This window comes from Diachasma alloeum, unplaced genomic scaffold, assembly GCF_001412515.2.
Source record: "Diachasma alloeum isolate Michigan unplaced genomic scaffold, Dall2.0 Dall_scaffold_00521, whole genome shotgun sequence".
Taxonomy (NCBI): domain Eukaryota; kingdom Metazoa; phylum Arthropoda; class Insecta; order Hymenoptera; family Braconidae; genus Diachasma; species Diachasma alloeum.
The window spans coordinates 440,538-467,706 of record NW_021680653.1 but is presented as its reverse complement, the minus strand read 5'-3'; the positions used below and the strand labels follow the sequence as shown (position 1 = coordinate 467,706).

General features: G+C 36.3%; 2 protein-coding genes across 2 annotated transcripts; one reads left to right on the top strand and one right to left on the bottom strand.

The window, feature by feature from the left end:
• Positions 1-2,771: 2,771 nt before the first annotated feature.
• On the bottom strand, positions 2,772-3,399 carry LOC107042803 (tRNA-dihydrouridine(20a/20b) synthase [NAD(P)+]-like). Its single transcript, XM_015264001.1, has 3 exons — positions 3,226-3,399; positions 2,920-3,117; positions 2,772-2,852 (listed from the first exon to the last, which is right to left on the bottom strand). Exons 1-3 carry the CDS (start codon positions 3,300-3,302, stop codon positions 2,828-2,830), a joined length of 300 nt encoding a protein of 99 aa, XP_015119487.1. The 5' UTR covers positions 3,303-3,399; the 3' UTR covers positions 2,772-2,827.
• A 164-nt stretch (positions 3,400-3,563) lies between these two features.
• Positions 3,564-12,497, top strand: LOC107042793 (vacuolar protein sorting-associated protein 26B-like). Its single transcript, XM_015263978.2, has 6 exons — positions 3,564-4,268; positions 4,343-4,486; positions 5,411-5,805; positions 5,900-6,006; positions 9,098-9,309; positions 10,461-12,497. Exons 1-6 carry the CDS (start codon positions 4,266-4,268, stop codon positions 10,731-10,733), a joined length of 1,134 nt encoding a protein of 377 aa, XP_015119464.1. The 5' UTR covers positions 3,564-4,265; the 3' UTR covers positions 10,734-12,497.
• The last annotated feature ends 14,672 nt before the right edge of the window (positions 12,498-27,169 follow it).

The following is a 27,169-nucleotide window of genomic DNA, read 5'->3' as shown; positions in this document are numbered from 1 at the left end:
CCAGGGACTTCGTCCCTGGACCCTACCGGGGGGCTTCACCCCCCTGGACCCCCATCGGCCCCCCCGACCCCTCTTCGCCGCGCACGCACTTATGGTATAAAATAGTATACGCAACTCGTGCGGGCAGTAAGCGATAACCGCTTGCTTCCCGCACTTGTTGCGTAATATACTATTCTAGCTCATATGATTACAACCCTTGCCTTCGGCTCGGGCTGCACTCGTAATCGCCAGAAAAGTTTTTTTCGGCCTAATGACGAAACATACTATTTTGTGAATAAAAAAACACGGTGGCAAGGATAATTTTTCTTTGGTTTTTCCTGGAAATAAAGAAGATAATTTTCTAGAAAAATACAACTTGCATCGTTTTCCTTAACATATGGATAACTAAACGGCGAAAATTATGGAGAAATATTGCCTAGATGTCTTGTGATAATCAACTGCAAATCAGTCGTTTTCAAGACCAATTTTTTGGTCATGATGTCACGAAGACGGTCAGGCAATGCTTCATTTGTCGAGAGTAAAGACAGCGGGGAGTTGTCGTACTTCATTGGCCGAGGCGCACCTCAAAATTGGGTAGGTCAGCTCGAGCCATTCTGTAATTGGTTCAGCGCTCGATCGTTTGTGTGACGTCATTAGTGATTTCAAAGCGTTTGAAATTTTCAACTTTTAATAATTAATTATTAATTGATGAGATTAGAAAATTGAAAAAAATTGAAGCAAGTTCCCTATTGTAATGCCGCCTGTAGAGGTACTTTCATTGGGTCTTGAAATTCCTGTACAGACTCATCATTTACTAAGATTAAGGTTGAGTTGTCTAATGCTTCAAGAAGCGAATCTACACTTTTACAAGAAATACCACAGTCCCATGGCAAAGAGTGGACATTGAACTCCCCTTTGAAAACTGAAGCGTAGGCATTCGAATGAAAGTTGAATAAATCCGACAATCCACGTTTTGTACTTTGAATTTTGGGTTTTTGGTAGACACAATATATGGTAAATTCCACTTTAATTGTAGGAAGAAGAATGCCACGAATGTATAAATTAGGTGAGTTTTCATTCACATTACAAATTTTCTAATATTTCAAGTTATCCCTAGTAGCGATTGCTCAAAGGCTTTGCGAGAAAGAATAAATCTAGGGAATTTAAATGGAATATCAGGTTTTAAAAATGTTTCAGATAATAAAATAACATGATAACTATTCAATTTTTTTTGTAAATCTCCCATTTTCATATTTCGTGCGTTTAATTGTAAAATACGTAAGGGATTTCCTTGTTTAATGTTGAGACGATCCATTTGTGTCCAAAACTTTACTAATCGGAACAGGATTATCAATGTCTTGGGAGAGTGCATCTTGAATTTTTTCGTTACTATTGTTGTTCATAGAAGCAGGGTAGAAACTTGAGTTAACTTCCCCAGGGGGTACGATGGTATGACTGAATTGTTTGACGGTGGCACTGAGTTGGGAGACGTCTCTGTTGATTCCTATAGCTGCAGAAAGGGGAGATGAATTTTCCATCATCAATTGAAAGAATTGTATCATTTGAGTCACCATATTCTTGAATTCCTCACAACTTTATCAGAGTTGAATTGAGAGAGAGGATTAAGGAAAAGGAACTTGATTGTGAGGAGATTAATTCATGATTTTGCCAATTTTTGAGACCATTAATTCGACTGTCTACTGTCAATAACTAATGCGACTGAAGCAGGCGATTGAAAAAAAACGGCCAGAATTGATCAATAGGAAAGGCATCGTCTTCCATCACGACAATGCTAGACCGCACATATCTTTAGTGACTCGTCAAAAACTGAGAGAATTTGGGTGGGAAGTTTTGATGCATCCACCGTATAGCCTTGATCTTGCCCCGTCGGACTATCATTTGTTCCGGTCTCTGCAAAACTCTCTTAATGGTGTAAAGCTGGGTTCAAAAGAGGCTTGTGAAAATCACTTGGTTCAGTTTTTCGCCCAAAAACCTCAGAAGTTCTACAGTTACGGAATTATGGTTTTACCAGAAAAGTGGCAAAAGGTCATCGATCAGAACGGCACATATCATTGATTAGTGTTTAAAATTTATATTAACAAATTCACTTTGAAAAACATGAAAAAAACCGAAATTACTTTTTCCCCAACCCAATATATGTGATCTTGACGTATTTCGACGAATATTGTGTGGGAACCTGGCGACTAAATGAATTTAACTTCTTTGAGCTACTACAATTAGTAACGTGGATGCTCATGTAGATGTACGGGACCTCCCATTCTACAATTTTCATTCTAAAAGCCGTTTTAAAAATGTAAATTATGAGGTATTTATATAAATTCAACGTGTAGTGAAGCACTTATTTTTTAAAGTATCAAGCTTCACCAGTACTTTGCATTATCTAGGGATCGCGACGGGGACGCAGCTGGTATTAACCCCACAAAGGTCATAATTGGGCCCAGTCACCCCCTTCAAGTTATTTACCTAATTGAGTCCGTCTCAAATTTCTTGTTGATTCCAATTTCTTTTGTCATTAAATTACGGATTAATTCAGTTTCCTCGAAAAATTCGTTGGAGCAGTTATATATTGTAATTACTGAAATTATTTCAATTCCCATTATTTGTTCAAGAAATATCGGAAATTATTGATTATTCATAGCAGTCAAATCTAAGCATCGTAAATTAAAACTCAAGAAGAAATTTTTTATTAGTTGGTAATGCATCGGAAAATTTGTTGGGAGAGCTTTCCTGGAGCCCTCGCCAGACTGCATGAAAAATTCTCTTGACAACATCTCTACTCCAAAGATATTCCAAAAACAATATTGGAACGCTTTCTTGACTTCTCATTTCACCCCGTTATGACTCGATTTCTTCTGAATGAAAAAACATCTAAACTGTGAAGAAAGAATTCATGAGACACGTAAAAAGGTTTGTACTCACGGAGCAACCATTTCCGCTGCATCAGCGAAATCCCTGGGTGCCTTGGCTGCAAATTGTACGATCAAAGGTTCATCCCTCGTATTTGTGCTAAACTCATTATCCCTCGCCTTCGAGGATTGCACAAACGAGTCAGCTAGGATCATCGGTGTGAAGCAGACATCACAACCGTAACGTCTGACCAGATTTCGAAATGCTAGTCTAAAATAGGAAAAAACAAAGGTATATAAATAAAAAAAAAACATCAACTAGTCCAATCGATTCAAGCTCCACTCTGAAACATTCATAACAGCGAGTTAGAAGACTCACTTGCTGTACCGAACCATTGGTGCACAGACTCTCGTCATTCTTGGTTCCTTAAGTATCTCAACAACGTCAATAGACATGACTGAAGACAATTTCAACAATCGAATTCCAGTAACCACCACTAATTGGAACTTTAAAAACCACGTGGTGAGGCCTGTTCACCTGGTAACCCGGGTGTTGTTGTTGTCTCTTCTGGGTTTAGGTTAGAAATCGTTATAAAAAATCAGGAATCACAAAATTGAAAAACAAAACTTATGACATCTATGGTATGGAAGACAAACTTGGAAACACTGCCACCTGGCAGACGAACCTCGAACCCGCCTAAACGAAAGGCTACTGGCCCCGTTCGTGGCAACCCCTTTCCGAAGTGTCCCGTTTTGATCATGAAACTGCAGTTGCAGTGCAGTGGATGGGGAATTCTAAACATCTAAACCACTAACACATTACGATTTTTCAACCACTGACACAATAGTTTTTATCCAACCAGTGTGTCCAATTAGTGCGTTCCCCCACACAATTCAAGGGAATCCAATGAAAAATAACAGAATACGGAACAAATTGCTGCGCGTCATGGAATGATATATCTCGTGGTATTATCGCGGTGACATCGTCATCAGGAGGATTACACGTACATCATTAGTGGAAAGGAGTCGGTGTACGCCAAATCAGGAATTAGGTGGATTGTATCGTAACTGGAGAGCGCCAAACGCTGAAATTATTTTGACAGCGAATGGCAAATTATTGGAGTGGGGGAAAAGTGTGTTCCGCCATATTTAGCAAACTTGTGACTTTTCGGAGGAAGTTCAAGTAACACCGATAATATTAGTCAGATAACCCAACTTCCAATAATTCATCCCTTGGGGCAATTGAAAAGCTAGAGAGAGGTCTTAAATTGCCAATGGTCGGTTGTTTGATGATGAATTCCAGATTTTATCAATAGTGAATGTGAGATTTTTTTTTCAACTGTCAATTTTTTTAATTCAACCGGGCGTCCTCCGAGTGTTGATTTTTTCATTGTATTATTCTGATTTTACATTGGAAAAATGGTAAGAATTCGTTGAGAAATCATCTCAAGTTTTTCAATGGAATTTTGTTTTATCATTATTACTTTTTTCTGAAGAGTTTCTTTGGGTTTGGTCAATCTGCTGGACTGGAGATCATTCTGAATGGAGCTGACACGAGGAAAACAGCAGAGATTAAGACCGAGGATGGCAAGAAGGAGCGACATTTGTTGTATTACGACGGCGAAACCGTTTCTGGAAAGGTAATTTTTCTTGCTAATTCTGTTGAAAATTCAAGATTGGTACTTACAGTTTTATTGCGTGAATTTAGTACATAGGTTCACTCGCATCGGAAATTTTTGCTTTAGGAAAAATAAAATATTCCCTGTCTGTACAAATGCTCGTCAGGCTAGTTTTTTTCGCCTGCAATAAATCGCATCGTTTTGCTTTAAAACATAAAACTTGACGGTTTTACGGTGGAACTAGTAAGTTTGGAAACAAATGTGAGAAATTCTTCTTGCAGTTCATCCAATTTTAAATGAAATCCCTGGAAAAGTAAAGAGAAATTAATCGAACAATTCTTTCAATTTCAAAATCTTGAATGATTTTTTTCATGAACCATGAAATGGTGTGCAGTTGAGGTTTCTTGACAAAAAATTTACAAACCTTCCTCCCATACACTGTTAGAAAATTACTCTTGAAATTTCAAGTGAAAAAGCTTGAAATTTTTCACAAGGACAAAGCTACACGAAATTTATGAATATTTCTTCATTGAAGAATCAGTTAATTTCTTGAATTTTCAAGCAATTCTCGATTTCCAGGTCCAACACCTTTTCTGAATTTTCAATCTATTGAAATACAAATTGTATGTGATGTTCAATTTTCACGATGAGTTTGGAAATTCAAGCTTTCATTGGAAAATCAATGATTATTCAACATGAAAAACAAAATTTTCTTGAATTTTCAAGATGAATGAGAAATTTAGTAAACGCTTTCATTTGAAATTAGATTCAACCTCACAACATCGAAAATTCAAATGACGCTGTAACTGAAATTTCAAAAAATTTCTAACAATGTAGATGTTAACATTTGCTTTGACTCATCTTTTCTTTGGCGAAAAATGAACAAAACTGATGTAAATTTTGTAAAGATCAGTTTTTGATAATGTACTCATTGAAAATTTATAGGTAATTGTAAGCCTGCGGAAAGCTGGAAAGTTGGAGCACCAGGGTGTAAAGGTCGAATTCATCGGCCAGATCGAACTGTATTACGATCGTGGAAATCATCATGAATTTACCAGTCTCGTGAAGGAATTAGCAAGACCTGGAGAATTAACGCATAACACTGAATACACATTCGAATTTGCTAATGTTGAAAAGCCTTTCGAGAGCTACACAGGTTCAAATGTTCGCCTGAGATATTTCTTAAGGGTCACCATCGTTCGGAGATTGAGCGATCTGGTTAAAGAGTTGGAGCTCGTCGTTCACACTCTAAGTTCTTATCCGGATATGAATAATCCGATTAAAATGGAAGTTGGGATTGAAGATTGTTTACATATTGAGTTCGAATATAATAAGAGCAAGTGAGTGTGTGTAGATATCTCGAAGAACTCAACTATTTTCGTCTCTTAATTCACATAACTGGTATGGAATACTGACTGGATAATTATTTTTCAGATATCACTTGAAAGATGTTATTGTTGGGAAAATCTACTTTCTTCTAGTCAGAATAAAAATTAAACATATGGAAATCGCCATCATAAAACGAGAAACAACAGGGTCTGGTAAGATGGGCTATCATATTAAGCAACTTAAATAAAGAGTTCTTAGTTCTGAGTTGGGTAGAAATTTTTACAATAATGAAAGTTTTACATAAAATTGCTGGATCAATGAGAAAACTTTCGGGCACTAGAAATCATCCATTTCAATCACATTGCGTGCTAAAAGGAAAAAGGTCGTATTGACTATTTTGTGACTTTTAGGTCAACAAAGTGAAAAAAGGTCGTATGAACTTATTCAAGGGAACATAAAATTTGGAAGATTTGGGCTCTCTAGAATCATTTGAATCCAACTTTTGAGGACAATTTTTCGCGCATACGAACTTTTTCACAAATGTTTCTCTAATAGTGGAAAAATGAAAAACAAAACATCTTTTCACTGTTTGCCTCTCATTCTTTTAATATTTAGCCGTAGTTTTGAAGAAATGAACATCACTCCGGAATTTACTCCTAGAAAATTCAAAGAAAAATACACAATGAGCACTATATGCGCAGTAATAAAAAAATTGGGAACTCAAAAATTGAAAATTAAATACCCTCGACGAAGAAGTTTTAAATTGATTGCTCATAAAAGGAAAATAGAGCACTCATATTCAATGAGTCGTACGCAAACTGAGAGAGTCATGCGAACCTGACCTATATCTCGACAATTAGAAATAACTGAGAGCAGGAACAGAAGATTAAAGTTGAGGAAACGTGCATTCAATCAATAATTTTTCGGTATCCCCCGACTTTGCTCTACCGTTTCTCTTCTTAACTATTTCTAATTGTCAAAATATGGTTCAATTTCCCCACACTCCCTCAGTTTCCTTATAACTCATTCTTTGCATCCGAATGGAAGTTTTATAAATGTGATTTTTTTCGATTTTATCATCTTAGGTAGAAATGCTTAGGAATGCCAGTATTTATGTCTGTATGGATGAATAGTTATCGGAAAAATTCTAAATTAAAATAAAAGCTGAAATTCTGGCTTATAATTGTCAATACTGTGGTTAAAATTTGTGCTATATTTGAGCTCGATCGGTTGAGCAGTTCCTAAAGTAAAGTGATTCCTCGAAAATAGTTGTTTGGAATAGTGGCTGTAGTGATCACGCGGGGAGTGTGTGACTCCGGCGGTCATCCGAGCTAAGCAGCGTTCAGTCTGCCCAGTACTTGGATGGGTGTCCGCTTGGGCACACCTAACCGCGTGGGACTACAGTCGCTAGGCACGAATGTAGAGAACCACTGTGCCCATTGAGTCAGTGTGACCAATAGACACAGTGGAATCCCTGCATTATCGGCCGGCTGCACGACTGAGGTTTTCCATGGTTTCCCTGGCAGTCCAATCCCGAATGGGGTGCAGTTGGGGATAAAGTAAGTCGGCCCATGGTAACGCAGATAGGGAAGGGAGCAAAATGTAAAAACCCGTGAGGGTATACATATGGAACCAAAATATATATATATATAGTTGTTTGGAGATATCGCCGGAACCATTGGACTGAATAGATTTTTTTTCCTTTCAAAATAGCCGCCATGATAGTGCCTATTTAAATAAATTGAAAAGAGGCCACCCCACTGTGAACAATGTAGTTTTATTTTCATTTTTCCACTTTTTCTCGAAAATTATTTTTACGCATGATAATTCAAACAATAATTGAAAAAGAAACGTGAAACTTGGTAGGATTTTCGGCCTCATTATAGCAAAGTGTGATATTTTGGATCAGTATCATCAGACAAGTGTAGTGTCGGAGATATTCAGCTTTGCATGTGAACTATTTTGCTCAATATCTCAAAAGCTATTAGACTAATTTCAATTTTTATTTTCCCAAAATCCCGTCGTGATGCCATCCATTTGCTTAAATCAAAATATAAATACCCCTCCATCGAGAATTCGAGAAATTGCCATTTCTCTATTTTTTTTGTCAGGATTGACTTTTGTACACTATAACACGGCTAAAAGTCAGGGGAAACTTTTAGAACTTTGCCTACTAGTTAATATTGTCAAATTACGCGTTCTTATTGAATTTTAGGCCGATATATTGAATAATTGCGGAAATGGAACAATTTATACAAAATTCTTCCGAAAAATAATGACGCATCGTTATGAACGGTATTCATTCGGAAACTTATTACCAATTCAAATGTTAGAAATTAGAAGGAAATAAAAAAAATAACGCGTAAAGCAACGATTGCATTTCGGTGGCATGTCGAGTTCATATTCCGTGTTCATTGAAGCAATCTATTCACCACTTTTTCGTCGAGGGTTTTTAATTATAATTTTTTCCGTTTTTATTTTTTTTATATATTTTTTTCTTTTAATTTTCTAGAGCCTGGTTGCACCAATCCCTGTTAAGCAAATAAACCCTTGTGTGAACTTTATCCTCGGGGTCAGTTATATCGTAAGAGTTACAATTTTTCAATATTTAACCCAAACAAAATGTTTTTATTTATCCTGCAACCTCATTTGAGTCAACCCTACTTCAACCCTGGGATTTATTTAGATATTTTGTTGCTGCAGTAAATTTTAGGTACTCTCTCTGTCTAAGAGTCTAAGAGTCAACTCTAGAGTAATGTTTATTTCTTGAAAAGTCCTGCTGAATATCATAAAAATGAGGAGCAAACAGTGAAAAGATTTTTTTTTTCATTTTTCCACTATTGCCGAAACAATTGTGGGAAAAGATCGTATGCGCCGAAAAAAAATTGTCCTCAAAAGTTGGAATCAAATGATTCTAGAAAGCCCAAATTGTCCAAATTTCATGTTCCCTACAGTAGGTTCATACGACTTTTTTCACTTTGTTGACCTAAAAGTCACAAAATGGTCAATTCGACCTTTTTCCATGTAGCACGCGACATCAGGGAAAAATCGTTTTCATAATCGGAATGCATCATTTAATTTCCTCTCTCGACAACTCAAAGTAGTAAGAAATTACAAGTGAACTTTGAAATCTTGAATCAATCAATTTAGCTCAAAAATTGGTTGAGGACGAGGAATCAATTTACTCAATGTTTTAAAGTGCATGCCTCCATGGGATAAACAATTATTTTTGTTGGAAAGGTTTTCTGTTTTCTAGTCATCAATTCTTTCATAACTTTCTATCCAAAGAATACATATTTACAGGTCCACACACATTCACTGAGAATGAGACAATAGCGAAGTATGAGATTATGGACGGTGCACCGGTCAGGGGTGAATCAATTCCAATAAGAGTGTTTCTAGCTGGTTATGATCTTGCGCCAACGATGCGAGACATCAATAAAAAGTTCAGCGTTCGATACTATTTAAATCTAGTTCTGATGGATGAGGAAGATCGTCGTTATTTCAAACAACAAGTGAGCCAATTTCTTCACCGTTTTTTTTTTCATGTAGCCATTTATAATGCTAGAGGCCCCCAAAATTACTCTAGAAAAAAATGGTTTCTAATGGAGGAATGGGTTGAAATGTCAACCAAGGATACAACGAATTGTTGATTGAAAAATAACCCATTCCTACTAAATTCCGGCCCTTCTGAGCATGGAAATGAAACCACCACCTCTACTATTCGTTTGAAAAGTAGAGATCTCTGAGGTTAAACACGCATAAATTCGGTGAAAAAAATCATAGAAATATGAAACAAGTTTTAATAATTGACAAAATAATTATTTACCTCATCCTACACAGAGCCTCTTCTTCTCGAATTCATTAGTGCTAATTATATCGTAATATAAAGATGCAAAAACGTCCAATTGTGGGGCCCGCGAAAATTCGTGAACTTTGCTGTCACAGATTAGGAAAGAATAGTATATTTCTCACCTAGGGAGGTAAAATAAAGGGTCGTGCCCGCATGTGGAATTACCATCTGCGCTGATGGCGAGAGTCCTTATTTTACCTCTCCAGGTTAGAAATGTACTATTTCGCAGGGGTATTGAAAAATCATACGTGCCTTGGGTAGAGGAAAATGACTCTTCATCATATCTGCACGTAAAGTTGGATTTTGCCCGCCAAATGGCGGGAGGAAAGTCGCTTATTTCATTCCTCGGATTTCTGTTGTTTTTGAAGAAGCTCTGAATAACACAACGCACGTTGCTTTCTGCATTTACGAAGAAAAATCGAACTATACCGTACAGTTATAATGAAAAATAGTATGTGCACGTAGATCCTAGGAAGGAAAACAGGACACCCAAACCCGAGGCGAAGCCGAGGGCGGTAAACACATGGGTTTGGATGTCCTGTTTTTCTCCCTTGGTGACAATATACTGTTGCGATTTGGCTTTTCCTCTCTCTCAACTATCTTTACGTATGATCGTCTCTCGCTTTCTCATTATATTCGTTCTTAGCGTCATTTCCTTTTGTATTTTTTAATCATTTATTTCGTCCCAAATTGTTTAATAAAATCACTTATATTAAATGGGCCCATACTTTACAACACTATTCCTACTGTTCTTTACACTTAAATTCTGTAATTTTCTGTCTAAATTTCTTTATTTCTTAATTTTCATTCAAGGAAATAACATTATGGAGAAAAGGTGAAAAGAGTAGAAGGTCCCAGACAGCATCACCCCACCTGCCCTCTCACCTTGTCTCCGCTGAGACCGGTTTTCCCCAGGGTGCAGCGATAAACGGTCCACCATCCCTTCCTCCAAGTAACCACTCGGAAGACTCCGAAGATAGAGATAATCCAGCAACTGACGACACCTCGGCTCCCATCGAGGGGATGACACGTGAAGAAGGTGACGGTGAGGGTGAAAAAGAAGAGGTCAGCCCTGAGCGTCAATGAGTCCAACATATTTTCACATGAATCCTCACATTCGATTGAAACAACAGCGGAGACGAAGAAAAAATTCAAAGATGAAAGGAAGATGGAAAATAATTGAATCCTGTAAATATTAACGTCGTAATCATTAAGTAATTGAAAACCTAACTAATTAATGCAGAAAAATGATAAGTAATATCATCTTATTAAACCATGGCACCTAATGATTGATAATTAAGTCAATCGACAGATATCTCGGTGTAAAAAACGAGATAATTTTCAGTGTAGATGTGTCGGATACTTGGAGAAGTTGATGGCCGATTGGAAATTATACTGTTTTGTAATTTAATAAATAATGTACATATGTATATATATATACAGATATATATACAGTAATTACCCGGATCCAAAGCATCTTTCACAGTGTGTCGAACAAAAATCGAAAATAGAGAAATAATGGTAGATAGTCTGGACAGGCATAACAGCGAATAATGGATAAGCATTGGGCTTTGCATTCGGATAAATACAGTGTACATGGTGTCTATTTTCTAATGCTCAGTTATCATCGTAACGCGCAGTGCCATTTGGCGAGAGAACTGAACTTTGTCCCCTTATGCCAACATCCTTTTGCATTCGCTGAAATGCACCCTACGGATGCTATCATCATTGGTCATTTCAACAGAACAAGAAATAAACTCATTACGAATTGGAATCCACAAAACATTCATTAATAAGTTCGTTTATTAGGGGATAAAAATTTCAAATGTGATTTTTCTTGAAGGAATCTAATAAAAATATCAAATGCATTGAAATTATAGGTTTTTAAAAATCAAATTGTAAGTGTGAACAGCAGTGGAATGGTAATGAAAGAGGAATCTTTTCCACTTTGAAATCAGTTTTTTTATTATATCTTGGTTAGAATCTAAAGGAGGTGACGAAATCATCTCTAGAAAAAACAGAGTTCTATGAAAATGAATTTATCACCTTTCGATTCAAGCATACTCGAAAATAATAAATGTTTACGTTCATTGATCTCAATCCAAAAATTCATATCTGAATAAAACGATCATGACGACGTAATTGTATAAAACGAACTAATAGATATCCCTGTCCATTAAAGTGAGCCATGGCATCTGTGAGAGTTTCTGAATCACTCAGCTATCGAAAAAATTAAACTGAAAAATGGAGCACATGTGCGTCATTCATTACTAGTGTACTTTCTCGTCAACCCGGTGATGTAATATTCATTTATTATTGTTTTTAATTCCGGATGGAAAGTGAGAAATTTTATGGGGAATGAGTATTATCGTCAGCGAGTTGAACTAAATAACTTTAGATAGGAAACAAGAACAATCTAGAAATTACGGGAAAATAATACCCGTTTTTTTGGTTAAAATTGAATTATTATTTAACTGCATTCGATTACTTTTTGATTTTCACTTTCATTTCATCGTCATTTCCTTTGCAATTTATCAATTAATTTTATGCAATGTATCATTATTATTATCACATTATCATTACAATTATTATAAAAGTTGATTATATTATCATTAATTATATTCAGTTTCTTATGGTAATCATAGTATTTATCATGAATTGAATGACGTGTGTCATTGCGTGAATGATAGAGAAAGAAAATTTAATAACATTTCAATAAAGTTTGTTACTTTACATGTCAAATATTGTATATACATATACATATATATATATATTCTATGCGATATGCAATTTGTTGTATATTTTAGTGTCTTAATAATTGAATTACAAATATATACGCGCTTGACGATTTATAATAATTATTTCTTTTTCGAACTAATTCTTCTTTTCGCCCGTTTTCATAAAACAATCCATGACTGGTGTTCAACACAGAACCATCTTATTCTAGATATTTTTTTTCTTTCAAATTTGATTTGGATTTTTCATTGCTTTGCCGCTGGTCAGTTGTTGGTTTCTTTATTTTCTACTGATAGCCAGAGGTGAGCGTCTTAATTTCGTTGGTAAATTGCACCGTTTTTTACCGTTGTAATTTACGTATATTACTTCGACGGGTTTTTTACATTTTTCATATTACTTCGAAAAGCTTGCAATTTTCGGCTACTAGAATGTTTTATTTTATTCCGACTGACGAAGACGCAGTATTGGACATATAAATATCATAAAAAATAGTATATTATGTCCCGAGGACAGATAAACCGCGAATTTTAACTTCACTTTGTTCGGTTGGATCGCGGTTCTCGGTACTTGGGCCATAAAATATTATTTTATGTCCCTAGGACCGTAAAACCGCGATTCTAATATCGATTCCCTCGGTTAAATCGCGGTTTCCCGGGCCCAGAGATACAAAAGAATTGTATGTCACACGGCGATAATAGTATGTTATGTCACTAGGCGATAAAAGTATCATCTGGCGAATGTGGCATTATAATCCGAGCCGAAGGCGGTATGCTTTCATCGCCGTGTGGCATACGATATTTTATGTCGCTGGGCCCGAAAACCGCGAGCTAACCGAGCGAAGCGAGGTTAGAATCGCGGTTTTTTCGGGCCTAACGACATAAAACTATTTCCTGACTCATGTGAGTAAAATCCTCACCTTCGGCTCGGAGTATAAAGCCACATTCGTCCGAAAATACTTTCATCGCCTGCTGACATAATGGACTATTACATCACGTGGTACGATTGCCGGCATTTTAAGAAACTCAAAAACGAGCCTCATACCTCATAAAGCATAAATTTCACGAGGGTAAAACGTTGCAAAAGACGAAAGTCATAAGTCCACAAGTCATCGCCATTGTGATAAATTTGTGTGTTAATTTCATGATCTATTGAGCTTTATTGGATTCTCCCCCCAAAAAGCCCAGTTGGGCCTGAAAAGAACCATTTTCTTTGAAGAGTTCAAAAAATCTACCAAAGAATTGAATTTGGTTTGGTCCTTTAAGAATTCTGAATGAAACAAGTTAATATCAAGCCAAAAGATGATGACGCGACGAATTCAATAGAGATCAATAAATAATGAAATTGACCCTTGTAAAATTCATCCCTTATACGGTATGACCCTTACGAGGTGTGACCCTCGAGACGTATGATCCTGGCGAGGTATGAACCTCGTGATTTTCATCACCCTCGCGAGGTATAATCTTCGCGAATCTTCATGGTTTACGATAAAAGGTACGTCGACTGATTTTTGACATTTTTGACATTTATTAGCGGAGGGTCGGGCAAAGTGGGACGTCGTAAGATTTTTTTCAATTGTCAATATCTTCATTTATAAGTGAAGAGATTGACAATTGGAGAAGATCACGAAACCTCCCATTTTACTGGAGTCTCCCTTACGTAAATGACGGGTTTTTTTACAATGTCATGTAAAAAACTGCGATTATCGATAAAAGCCCAACCCTGCTGATGGCAAAACAACAGCAAGAAGCACTGCACTCACTGCCGCTTTATTTACGTGCGCAAATAAACAACAACTCTTCTATTTGAAGAAACATCAGAACGAACTTTTCTATCGACTGTTGATATATAACCCAACGCATGCGCATTGAATTGACTAGACTAGGCCATGCTTGTCGGCAAGATGGCCGCTGTGTGGGAATGTTAATTTGTGACAAGCGAACATTTCCAGTGTTTTGACTATTATGGTGTTTATGAAGACAGTTTCTCGTTCTTTGTGATTTCGCAACCATCTTTTATGGACCATTGACCATAGGTAAGTGTCAACAATTATTTACATCAGTAAAAAACACGTTGAAAAATCAAAGTCGTGGGATTGTCTAAGCACACCCTTCTATTCATTTAATTTTCATTGCTTTATTTTCATCTCATTGACACGTTTTTCTGAACGTTGAATTTTCTTTGGTACATTGTGAGGTAATTGTTCTGGCTGTCAACCATCACATCACATTGGAGCAGCTCGTTCGGACTAGTACAAATATCAAATAAATTAAAAAATAAATAGTTAAATAGTCTGCTTTAATTTATTTTTGTGGGAAGGAAGCAGCGTTGAGCGTAGTGTAAATATTTGAGACTGAATTGTTTATTTTATTTGTGAGATTAGCACCTCTCAGGCAGTTAGCTCAGTCAATACAAGTTATATTGAGTTTACTTTTTGCTCAACAGATGTCTACTCATTCTCCGATTTCGATTGTTGATTTTTGGGGACGGAGCGGATACACGTGTTTGTTTGACTATGACGTTTATTAGATTGACTAGCGCCACCCGGTCGCAAGCGGCCGGGGTGTTGATGCTTTTCATAATGTCCTTCTTGCTGTCAGATTCGATACGATCGATGAGAATCATATGTCCTAATTTAACAGCTGTAAATTAGCTGTAATTTTCATATTACAATAAATGATTTGCTCGTGTTCTAATTCCTATGTTCACTGATTCAGATTTTAATCATAATTACAATTCAATTCCTTCGAGAACATACTAGAGAGTGTGAATGTCTTGAATTCAAAGTTTGTTGATATTCTGGTAAAAGTGCGTGCCCACACTGTTATCAATTCTTAGTTAGTTTACACAGTAATTCAATTAATCTGTTGTTCATCAATAAAAGTTCGTGCTTAGAATATTGTGATCTCATATTTTTACTACGAAATTAAAAATTAAAACTCAATTTGCTCAAAACACAACTTATTGACGTGGATACGTCTATTTTATTATGGGGGGGCATTTAGGGAAGAAGCCCTTAGGGTTCCTTATCCGCATTTATGATAAAAAATCCGATAACTAACGAAAAACACGGTAATTGACGTAATAGACGATTTTTCACAAAATATTCCCTCTCACGCACTACTGAACAAATTAATCTTAAATTCTTTCGAGTTATCTAGCTAAATTTGAGATCGTTAAATAAAGTTCTAACTACATTATAGCCACACGAGTAAGCTGATCAGCTAAAAATAAAAAATAGCAATAACTCGAACACTTTCAACGCAACGGTACTTATATTTTAATTTGGTCAGATAGCCACCATTATAATGAATATTTTGAAAAAAGAATTGAATTCGTCTGAGTGGTTTTTTGTTTAAGATATTAAAGAAAAAAGTTTCACATACAAAGTTGAATATCTCCGTAACTACTTGTTCGATTTCGCCCATCCAAAACACCAAACTTTGTTACCATGAGATCTAGAATCATACGAAGTTTGAAGTTTCTATGTCAATTATTTTTCAAGTTATCGTGGTAACAAGCGATTTCGTAAAAAAAATGAACAAATGAAAATAAAACTCAATTCTCCATAGCGGGGCGATGGAACGTCTGTACATTAAGATAGGTATCATCGTGACAAATATTTTGAAAAAAAAAATGAAGTTGGTCAAACCGTTCCTGAGATATTTGCAAAAAACGATTTGTGAGAAATCGCTATATCTCAGGAACTACTCAACCGATCAGGCTGAGATTTAGGACAGATTTGTATCTCGTTGGTACCAACTATGAGCCAAAATGTCAACTTTTTCGTAATTACGGTTTTAGAGTTATTGACACATTTCTGGACAAACGCACACACATACATACGCACACACATACATACAGACATCGTCTAAAAACATCATATCTCGACGTTTCAGACCACTCTGAGGCATATCCACGCAAAATTAGAGACTCGAAAAAAATTGCATTTTCAAAACTTCCATTCGGAATCAAAAACGTCTTATCATGACGAGACTGTGCGAAATCCCCAATTCTTCTAATATACCTTTAGAAATATATACAATGAAAAAATAGTATGATTTTCCGTGATGGAAAGGGAAGACCATAGACGTATCTACGTAAAATTACAGCTCTATCAAAGATACAGTCACCCGCAGATTTTTTTTATTCACATCGGAAATTTTGTATTTTGTAGTAATATTATATATTCAAAGTGAAAAAATCGATCGTCATTTCCACTATATTGAATTCAGATTCTCCTATCCTTAATGTAAAAAATGTGAGATAATCTCATAATTATTTCATAATTATCCTATTTTCCTGTGATCTAAATGATTTGAACAAGTATGATTCGTTTATTCATATTTCATAGAATATTATTCAATTCTCTTTAATTTGTTAGGTAGGCTTCATGAAAATTCGGTACAAGACGATTGTACTCATGAAAACCACGTTACTTTCTCCATTCGTTCGAGATATCCGCCATGTTTGAGTTCTCATTTTTGATTCGAAACGCCTATGCTTTTTTTTCGAAATGATTTGGCGGTAAAATGGTAATTTATAAATCGGAGAATTTCTACTCGCCATCCTCGATTAATGCAGTCTTTCATCAGACTGATTCATTATTTTTGGGAATTCATCTGTGATGGGTATGGATTGTCGTCATCGTCAACTTCTGCTTCAGCTGAGAGAAGATTTACGGTACACTGAGAGAAATTTCAATGGGAATTTTCCTCATCCAAATGTCAGCCAATAGAATTGCACTATTCGACTGCTATTTCATATAGTCAACACGGTATTCAGCTGATAATCTTTGATAATTCAACTGGTAATTTTTCATGTTGACTATATTTGTGGAAAACAAAAGGTTCCGTGGTCGAGTGAACCCCTGGTTGGAACTGTCAGATGGATTTTGTCTCATACTGCAATTCTTTTGGCCGACATTTGGATGGGAAAATTCCCTCCCGAATACTACTCGAGCTTCAAAATTAATCGAGTAATTCCCTCAAGATTCCCTGTACACAGACGAAGTCATCAAGTTTTTCAGGAAAAATCACTCGTGCTTCGCACTCGTGATTTTTTAACCTGAAAAACTTGACTCCTTCGTTTGTTTGCAACGAACCTATCGGGAATTGCTCGATAATTTTGAAGCTCTCGTGGTATTACTCGCGGTAATTTTAACTACAAGGGAATTGTCAAAGAAATTATATTTACAGTAACGATAAATTTTGTAGATTAAACTAGGATTCATCGTTCGATTTACTATGTCAAATAGTGTCATCAGCATTATGATGTAATTTTCACTTTAAGGTAATAGTTGAATCTACAATGTTTATTGTTACCGTAACTATTATTTTCTTGACAATTCCCTTGTAGTTGAAATAAGCATCGAAATTTCTCTCAGTGTATTAAAATGATTCTTTTTATACCCACAAAATGAAATCTACATGATTCAAAATTTTAATGGATTAAAAATATTTTCGAGCAATATAACTTGTGCGTTACCGGCCATAATCTCGCAAACTATGCATTTTCGTTTCGTTCGACGAAAACGCGTAGGTGAAACCCAAGCGATATTTTTGTGTCACAGTTGCCGTGCCAAAAGGCGACGAGATTTATGGAATAACTTTTGTCCAAGTCCGTTAAAATTCTCGAAAATAAGTTTGTGTATAGAAGAGAGTGTATTTTTTTCTTGTTATAACACAATTTTTTAATTGCATAATTTTTCAGGAAGAAAGATAAGAAAACGTTTTTGCCAGATGTTTTTCATTTTTCGTCTTGAAACAGAAGGTCTGCCATTGATTCTTAACTATGGGTGGTGAATTTCATGGGAAATCTCCAGAGAAGTGATATTCTTGAAATTATTAAACAATATTTTTAATGTTTAGGAAAATTTTTTTCCTACCATTCTGGTCATTATAAACACTAGAGTAATGAGTCTTGTCATTGGATGTATATCAATCATTGTGAAATTTTTTTTATTCGTCACTTTCATATATAGTTGGGTAGGGAATTTTCGCCTTCACTTTTGAATGACTGGATTTTTTCTATCTTTTAAACTCTTCTGTAAACTACACATTGATTCCATTTTGCTGTGTTAAATATGTTTAATCATTTTATTAAATACATGAAACTGTTTTCATCGTTGTAAAAATATCTCTAATATCTGAAGAATCGAGTGAGGTCGAAAAAAAGAGTCGTTTTGAGTAGTTGAGATGTTTCTATAAATATTTAAAAACACATGAACAAAAAATCTCGAAATGTGATTTTCCGCACTTTGTTTCCAAAATGGGGATCCATAACTGGCATTGGAAATCAAAATTTCGTACTTATAAAATGGATGTCTAACAATAAGACGTATATCAATAGAAAGAATGGGTTCGCAGTGGTGCCTCGGTGGGTGATATGTTGTCCATGGCGAGGTGTGTATATTAATTTTCAGGTCCCGTGACACGAAAAAAAATATTTTTTTCCATACTCAACCCTGACTGATAGATGATTTTTATCACCACCAGAGCGGTACGCGACTTTTTGGCGCCGGACTTTTTGGTGCCCCGAGAAAATCCCGAGTGGAAATTTTGGTCATTGATAGACTTGATCAGGCCTAACAGTTCCGGATTTGATAAAGCTGACGAGCTGTCTGCCGGAATCAATAATAATTATTAGTGATAACTAATTCAATACAAAAGATAATTCAATTTTTTTCACGATAGATGGCCTCTTCTAATGAATCCCTACCGTAATTATCGTTGAAAAAACCTTCATATTTTTTCCGATGGTGGGGATCGAACCGGGGAACCTACGATTACTAATCCTAACCACTGTATCTGGGTATTTGTTGACTTTGAGATTATTTATGATCTCGCCGATTTGCGCGTATATTCAGAGAGAGGAAATTTGTTCCTCTCATTTCATTAATGGATAATAATCCTGATAATCCTAAGGCTAATGAACAAATGGGAGCTTGATAAGTTTTTTTCTAGTAAAGATAATTTGCTTGTGAGTGTGACACTTCAACAATATGTAGTTATTGAGCCACCCCTCCCTCTCTCCGCACAGTTAATTGATTAAAAATTAATTAATAAATCAATTACAAATTAATTGAAAAATTAATTATAAATTTTAATCAATTAAAAATTTTATCCTCGGAAAGGGTTTGTTCAAAATAAGATCAAGTAGACCGGATCCGAACCTTATCATTTTTTCTTCCATTAATTCCGTTCAAATGAAAATCAATTGCATCAAATCCGAATCAGGTCAAATTGGGTTTAGGCAACCTGACCTCAGACTGAGATCATGTCTACCTGATCAGAACTACATCTGAGCCCGTCTGAAGTTTTTGGCAATTTCCCCTCGGGATACTAAATTTGGGTGTCTTTTAACATCATTTGGGTGTGCGGCGCCAAAAAGTCCCGTTCCGCACCAGAGTATCCTAAAAAAAATATTTGAGGCATTAAAAAAAATTTCAGTAAAATGTTTATATTTTTAGAGTTTGTATTTCCTGCGGAGTGAAAATTTTTGTGAGTGAAAGTCTTATCACGCGCCTATTGACGAGTTAACATCTAGTATTGCTGATACAATGTATGATATTTTTTATTATCCTTTTTCTATTATTTGTGTATGAGGCATTGTTATACGGGATTTTGTCTACTATTCAATGCAATTATCATTCAACTTCCAAATGATGTGAGTAATACCGCTCAGTGTGACGCTAATACAACTACTCAGTATGTGGCAAATATTCCACCCTATTGAGTAACATTCAATAACAATCGTGAAAGGTGAACAAAATTCATCGTTTTTTTTCCCTAAGCGCATGCTTTGCGATAAAAATTTCGGCTTTTCACATAGTGACCTCTAGAAGAAGATGAACGCCTAGAATGATTGTAGAAATTGTTAATATACTTGAATTTACATGATTTTTCTCAATCTGATTTCGACTAATCAGAGCGCAGTCTTTGAGGCTACCTAACCGTTTTATTTCGGATATTTCCTGCTAACTTTTGAATATTTCGCAGAAGCTCTTCATTTTTTCGGCTCATTTCAGATCGAATTATGTACTTGACAGTCAACTGAAATTGGGTTATTCGACGTTAAATAGTAGAATATTGGTAATGTACCTGCGGATAGTAAAAAAAGTAAATAACTAAACAAAAATCTTCCGTGAGTGAAGCGTCAAAAGGGCCTTTCCTCGCCAGAGTTAAACGTCAACACGGTCATCTTCCGAGGATCAAACGGAGCCCAAAATCAGGATAATATCGAGGGTCAATAGGGTGAAGTAGGTGGGACAATCATCAGAATCGAATGGAGAGGCAAGCAACACATGAATCAAACGGGAGAGCTTTCTGATATATGTCGCTCGATATAGGATCGTTTGACTCTTATGGTGGCCCTACCTAGTTCTCCTGGATGAAGAGCGCGGTCAAAAAGGTCTAAAACTTCTCCGGTAAATGACTTGTTTTTTTTTATTTCGACTAATAGGAAGATTACCAGTGATATTTTACTCGTCCAACCCTGCTGAGCGGTATTAGCCTTATGCAAATAGCACTGCTCGAGTGGATCTCGTTCAAAATTCTTAATGATCTTGTAACTATTAGTTCTATTTAAGCTTGCAAAATTTTGATAATATTCAATTGAATGGTTGATAAATGCATTAAATACGTTATCTTGTCTTTTCATTTCTCATCCAGATTTTCCAAGTTATAAAAATCAAAGACGAAATGAATGAACTGCTAAAAAATCACAAATAAATGAAAATAACAATAATAAAAATATGTGCATTTTTGAGGTAAGCGGTACTAATGAATTTAAAAAATCCAGTTACATAAAAAAAAATATATATGCTTTCACATTATCGCACCACACCCCGCAAAGCTTCAGAAAAGAATCGAAACTTCTACTATGAACCGACTCTTTATCGCATTCTCTCAGTACCCCACCCGCGGATTTCGGAATTTAGTACCAAAAAGGGACGCACCAGTGGAACGGGATAAAAAGATACGCTGCATTGCCGACACGTGCTTGCCCCTGCATCTGAGGGACCACACACGTTGGTGGCTGACCAGTCCGTGTAAACGACCGTTACCTTAGCACGAGAATTTACAATTAGCAATTTTTTAGTTCCTTCCACGAGTATTATTCTCTCCAGCCTCGTTCTGTCCCCATCGATATTCAACTTTTGTATATCCCATTGCTATTCGTAATATCTGGCACAATGTCATCTTCCCCAACGATGATATATTAATCGAAAAATTTTATTGGCTTTTATTATTTCGTTGCCGACATTCCGCACGATCTCCCGATGCTAATCAGCGAGCGGCGAGTGGCATATTAATTTTGCGCAGTATCCAGTGAGAGCTTTATTGACTTCGTCCTCCATTAAATCATTCAACCAAGCCCACAGTCAATGAGTAAAGGGACTCTGACAAAATTATTATTATTTTTATCATTGTTATTTTCATTTATTTGTGATTTTTTAGCAGTTCATTCATTTCGTCTTTGATTTTTATAACTTGGAAAATCACTGACGGTTGTATGTTGGTCGTACCTTAACTCAAATTTTCTCATTTTGCCAATTGGCGAATATAACCATATCGATATTCGATATAACATCGTGTAGCATGTGTTCATGCTGTTAAACGGAAAAGTTGATTTATTCATGACTCTTGGTGGCGAACAGCCCACGCGCTGAAGTCCCGCGGACCTCCTTCGCACCTGCGCGCATTCTCTCGTGGACGATTATAATCTACGCACTGACGTTTGGCTCATTCAATTTTCGAAGTACCTGATGGGATGAGGTTGAGAATTGCCAAAGTCGTTTACACCGGAAGTGGAATGATATCTGAATATTTCATTTGCTGGGAATGGAGAATGGCCGAAGATGATTTTGATCGCTACATACACTGATAGAAAAGGTGGAACGATTCAGTTGCACCAAACGAGACTTCTTAACTGTTACCGCGATTCATTACTAGTTAACGAATCGTGGTAATGGTTAAAAAGTCTCGTTTGGTTCGACTAAACCGTTCTATCAGTGTAGAGAGAAAAATTTTGCAAAAATTATTTGACCAAATTTGTTATTTGTTATTTATTCATTGGAGACCTAACAGTCTACGCCAATTATAGGATCAAATCGTGTTACATACTAGTTATACAAGAGGAGTTTACACATATTCCCTAGTTGAAAAACCTAAGGCAGAGGCGTAACATGCCTGATCAGAATTTCGGATCTAACTTGATCAGTTTCTGATCGAGACCTGAACAGAATTTCCACTCGGGCTGGGGTTTCAGTAAGGAGATATGTGAGAGAGGAGGCTAGAGGAGGCGACGGAATGAATCATCTGGTCACGTTGAGTAGATGTTCGTGGCTGCGGAGGGGGGACGACAAGTGCCGAAATCTTACGAATGCGCGATCGAGTCCTAGGATTCTGGTAGAGCACCGGAAAAATTTGCCAGCCAGTGTCATAATTTTTCTCGTATTTCTCGTAAAAATTCACTGTCGCTTCGGTTTTTCCCCTGTTGCACAAGAATTTTTCCCCGCATTTATCCGACAAAATCACTCGTGCAACAGTACTTTTCCCTACTCTTTACGGTACATGTCGCCTGGAAAGACCATCTGAACCCACTTTACTGTGCGAGCACGGTAATTTTTCTCGTACATTTCTCTCCGTGTACATTTCAGGAAATTGGGCCAATAACATTCAATTCTAAATCGTTTTCAGTGGCTCCAAAATCCATCATTGACCCTCTTTATCAAGTTATGCATTCGTGGTACAATGCAGTGGCCTGAATTATATATTCTTTGCCAAAATTCATGTAGAGTGTATTGGTAGAGAGGGATCGTCGATTCGAGCGTTTGGGGACACGAGTACACGTGAAGATTCGATAGGGTGGAGGTCTACTCCGAGGATCACTTTCTGGCAATAAGAACTATATACGCAATAATGCAAAATGGTGATGGGTGCCAGGTGCTGAGCTCTGTTGCCAGTAGTAGAGACCATTACAACCGACTGAATGTAGGGGAGGGTAGGCAAAACAAACTGCAGGGCAAAACGGGCCCCTGATAGAAAATTGATAATTTTTGTTTTTGCTTCCGATTGGACTAAATTCGAAGTCATTTGTGGTTGGACGTGATTAGCAAATGAGCTGATCTGATTGTGGTTCAACGACACTTATTTTATATAAAAACCCTGTGACGGTTACGATCCAAGAAACTCACTTTTAATTCAACACATTCAGCGTTCCTGATTTGAAGGAAAGAAAAAAAAAAAAAATTACCAATTTTCTGTCAGTGGTCCGTTTTGCCCTCCCGGTCCGTTTTGCCCTACCCTTCCCTACCCTTAAAAAATTGTTCTTAAAGATATTAGATGATTTTTATTATCATAATTATGATGTTTTGACATGCGGAGAGAAATATTCAATGAAAATTACGTACACTCTAAAAACAAGTTACTACTCACTAGTACTGAATTCTACTTGGGAGAAGTTTTCTTGTGAAAAGTTGGGAAACTACTTGTCCCAAGTACTTTTCATGTCCTAGGGTGAAGTACAATATTTGCTAAGCAAGTAGGAAAAGTACTAGGAGGAAGTACTTTTATTACTTCCTGTCAGTATTTTTCTTACTTCTCACAAGTACCTTTGATGCTTGGAGCAAGTAATTTTTCTACTTCTCGCGAGTACTTTTATGACTTGATTCCAGTACTTTTGGTTGGTTATTTTGTTGAGGAATTTCATATCATTAATTATCATTCTCATTATCATTATCATTCTCAGATGACAATTAACAAATTTCATCAAGGGGAGGTTACGATGAGTTTCAAAATCGCGAGATATTGCAGTAAGATTTATTACACATTGATGATCGATTATTTATATATGTTGAAAGACGAAGAATAAGTGGGGAAAAAACCGATTATTTCTTGTTGATTTGCCCCCAAGACCTTGAAAATGAAGAAAAATAGCACAGTGTACTCAATTTTTGACCTACGGACGTATTTTTTCTTCAAAATTTTTAAACAGATGTGTAGAATAACAATTACGAGATAATTTTTTTGAATTCGACTTCTAAATAGGCAATTTTATTCTTTGTCGCATAACGAAATTGCAATTTTTATACAAGATAGCTCAAAAGATTAATACTTCAATTTTTTTTTCAATATAAAATATAACAATTATTTTGAGGATCATTTTACTGGCTATTTCGCATGAATATTACATTTTTTGTTATTAAAAAAAGGACTATTTGGAAATTAAATTTGGAAAAATTAATTGGTAATTGTTATTCTACACATCTTTTGAAAAATTTTGAAAAAAAAATCTCTGTAGCTCGAGAATTTATTACATTGGACTACATTTCAATTTTCAAGCGTTTGAGGGGCAAATGAACAATAAACAATAATTTTATTTGCATTAATTCTTCGTTTTTCAGCGATCTCTAGTGTATGATAAATTTTACTGTAATATTCCGCGAAAATCCATTAGTACTGGATTTGAGTGCTATTACTACTTGTCTCGAGTATTTTTTCTACTTTTGAGAAATACAGCTCGGTACTCAGTACACGTACTTTTAGTACTGATGATGAGTACAGTTGGTACTTGTCACCAGTACCAATTGTACTTGGAGCATAAAACTTGTATTCAGTCGATTTTCGACTTGAACCAAGTAAAAAAATTACCTTTTCTCCAGAAACCCCTCGGTACTGAATACAAGTAGTTTTCCTACTTATCAGAAGTAATCTTTTTTTAGAGTGTATCTTTTCCGTAATTCCGGAGCGAAATGCGGTTGTAGGAAATTTTACGGAAGTGTCACGGAATTTTTCCGGCGCGTTCCGTAATTTTGATCTGAGTCTCAGGTGAAAAATTACGATACCGTCACTTAAATTTTCTGAGTCCATTCCGTAATCGGTGAGTGAAGTCAGAGTTCCGTAATTTTTACTGAACATTTCTCTCCGTGGATGTCCCCTCAAAAATGGCTTACTCACTAGTGCCACGGTAAAATAAAGAAAGAAGATGCAAAATCGAAGTGTTGAAAACGAATTCTTGCCGTCAAAATCTGTTCCAACACTTGTCATGTTCCAAAATTATTTGTTCATAATAATCTCCAGAAAAACTAAGACGTTTCTCACCAAAGGGGTGGGATGATGTCATTTTCTATACGCATTAACACGGCGTCGCGCGGCTGTGCTTGCACCTGTCTGTCTTCATCAACGTTGGCCGACTTATTAGCCATACCACTGTAGTTATACCTCAGACTCTTTGCTACTCTGCTTTGTAACCAGTACGTCGGCCGTGAGGATAACTGCTTGCCAGGTGAAAATTGGCGTCACTCATAGGTGGTGTTAACAACGTTACTCCTATAATTATTTATCAAAGACTACATTGTTTGTAGTGAATAACATAATCAATAATTCATAAATTGTATCACGGTCATTGAGAATAACTTCTTCCGCAACTCTGTTCTGAAGGGATGAAACATATTTTGCTGCCTTATCTCCTTCGGTCAATAATGCAATTATATTGAGGATCAATATCGAGACAAAAGACCAAGGAATCCTTTGGCGGAGAATTTTCTCACTTTCGGAATTGGTTTCTCAACATTATCTTTGAAGATCACTCATTTTTGACGATCATTGCATGTTAATTAATAAACATGTCCACTTTGACTTATTACATTTTACCACTTCAATCCGAAATTCACCGATTATATATTATATTTGTTATCATTATTACGGGTTCAAATGATTGGGGACAAGTGTGTACGTAAGGACACGCACTCATAAGCAACAGAGTATCGAAAACCGGATCACGAATCTCGTATCGTACTCTCAGTGAACGCTTAACGACCCCAATTGCGACGATCTCTTGTCCGTTTACGATCGAAATCGGTTTCGTTGTTACCTGGCCGCCGTAGTTGTGCGGGTTTGTTGAAGGCCTAATGATCTCGCCTCTGGGTTTGAGAACTTCTTTTCGTTTGTCCTCGAGCCACCTTGATTAGGAGTTACGAGACTTAAACCTGTGATAATCATAGTTCAGTACACATTTGATAAACTATAACAGCGTTAAATTATATGGCGGATAGTTGATTATAATTTTTTTTCCTAGGGATATTTATTTTCTCCTTGGTGTTTTCAGTTTTTCTTCTCATTGGGATTAATTAAAAATTTGGAGATGAAGAGTTGCGGTGAATTGGAGGGGGCTGGGGGGAGGGGGAGGGGGAAATGAAAAGTGAAAGTGGAGAATCAATGAGTCGTGTAATCCGATTTTCGTTGGAGCCAGTAGTGGGAACTGGATAAGTGGAGAGTTGGATGGCTACTTAGAAGGGATTAAAGGCTACTGAATTACGAGTGATGTTGAATTTGTCCGTGTGTGACTGTAGATAACTACTTATTTCAGACGGATTTAATATATTCGTTGACGGGCATTAATTTGAGGATAACTAGATTTTTTCCGAACGGATGAAACATTGGTTCCATCCGATTATTCACACGAATAACATCTCGATTTAGCTTGATTTTTTTCTATGTTTTTTTTGCGAATAATGAATAACTTTTGAAGTAAGCAATTTTATCTGCTACGAGGCATGGCGTCATCATAGAAATTTCTTTATAATCGGGAAATCGATAAATTAATTAATATTCTGTATAATGATGAATATTCGGTAAAAAAATAGCCTCAAGGTCCGTGTGTAGCTTTCACAGGTTTTTCGCATACTTTATCGACCAAATCATCGGAGAAAATCCTTTAGTGCACACACGGAGAAAAAAGCTAACTATAAGCATTTAGAAAATCGTGGCCATTTTTACTTCACA

Coding starts and splice junctions, on each gene's coding strand:
- LOC107042793 (XM_015263978.2), top strand. Junction 4,487..5,410: donor GCGAAACCGTTTCTGGAAAG/GTAATTTTTCTT, acceptor GAAAATTTATAG/GTAATTGTAAGCCTGCGGAA. Junction 6,007..9,097: donor ACGAGAAACAACAGGGTCTG/GTAAGATGGGCT, acceptor ACATATTTACAG/GTCCACACACATTCACTGAG.
- LOC107042803 (XM_015264001.1), bottom strand. CDS start 3,302: ATGTCTATTGACGTTGTTGAGATACTTAAGGAACCAAGAATGACGAGA. Junction 3,118..3,225: donor CCAATGGTTCGGTACAGCAA/GTGAGTCTTCTA, acceptor TTCCTATTTTAG/ACTAGCATTTCGAAATCTGG. Junction 2,853..2,919: donor GCAGCGGAAATGGTTGCTCC/GTGAGTACAAAC, acceptor TTTTTCATTCAG/AAGAAATCGAGTCATAACGG.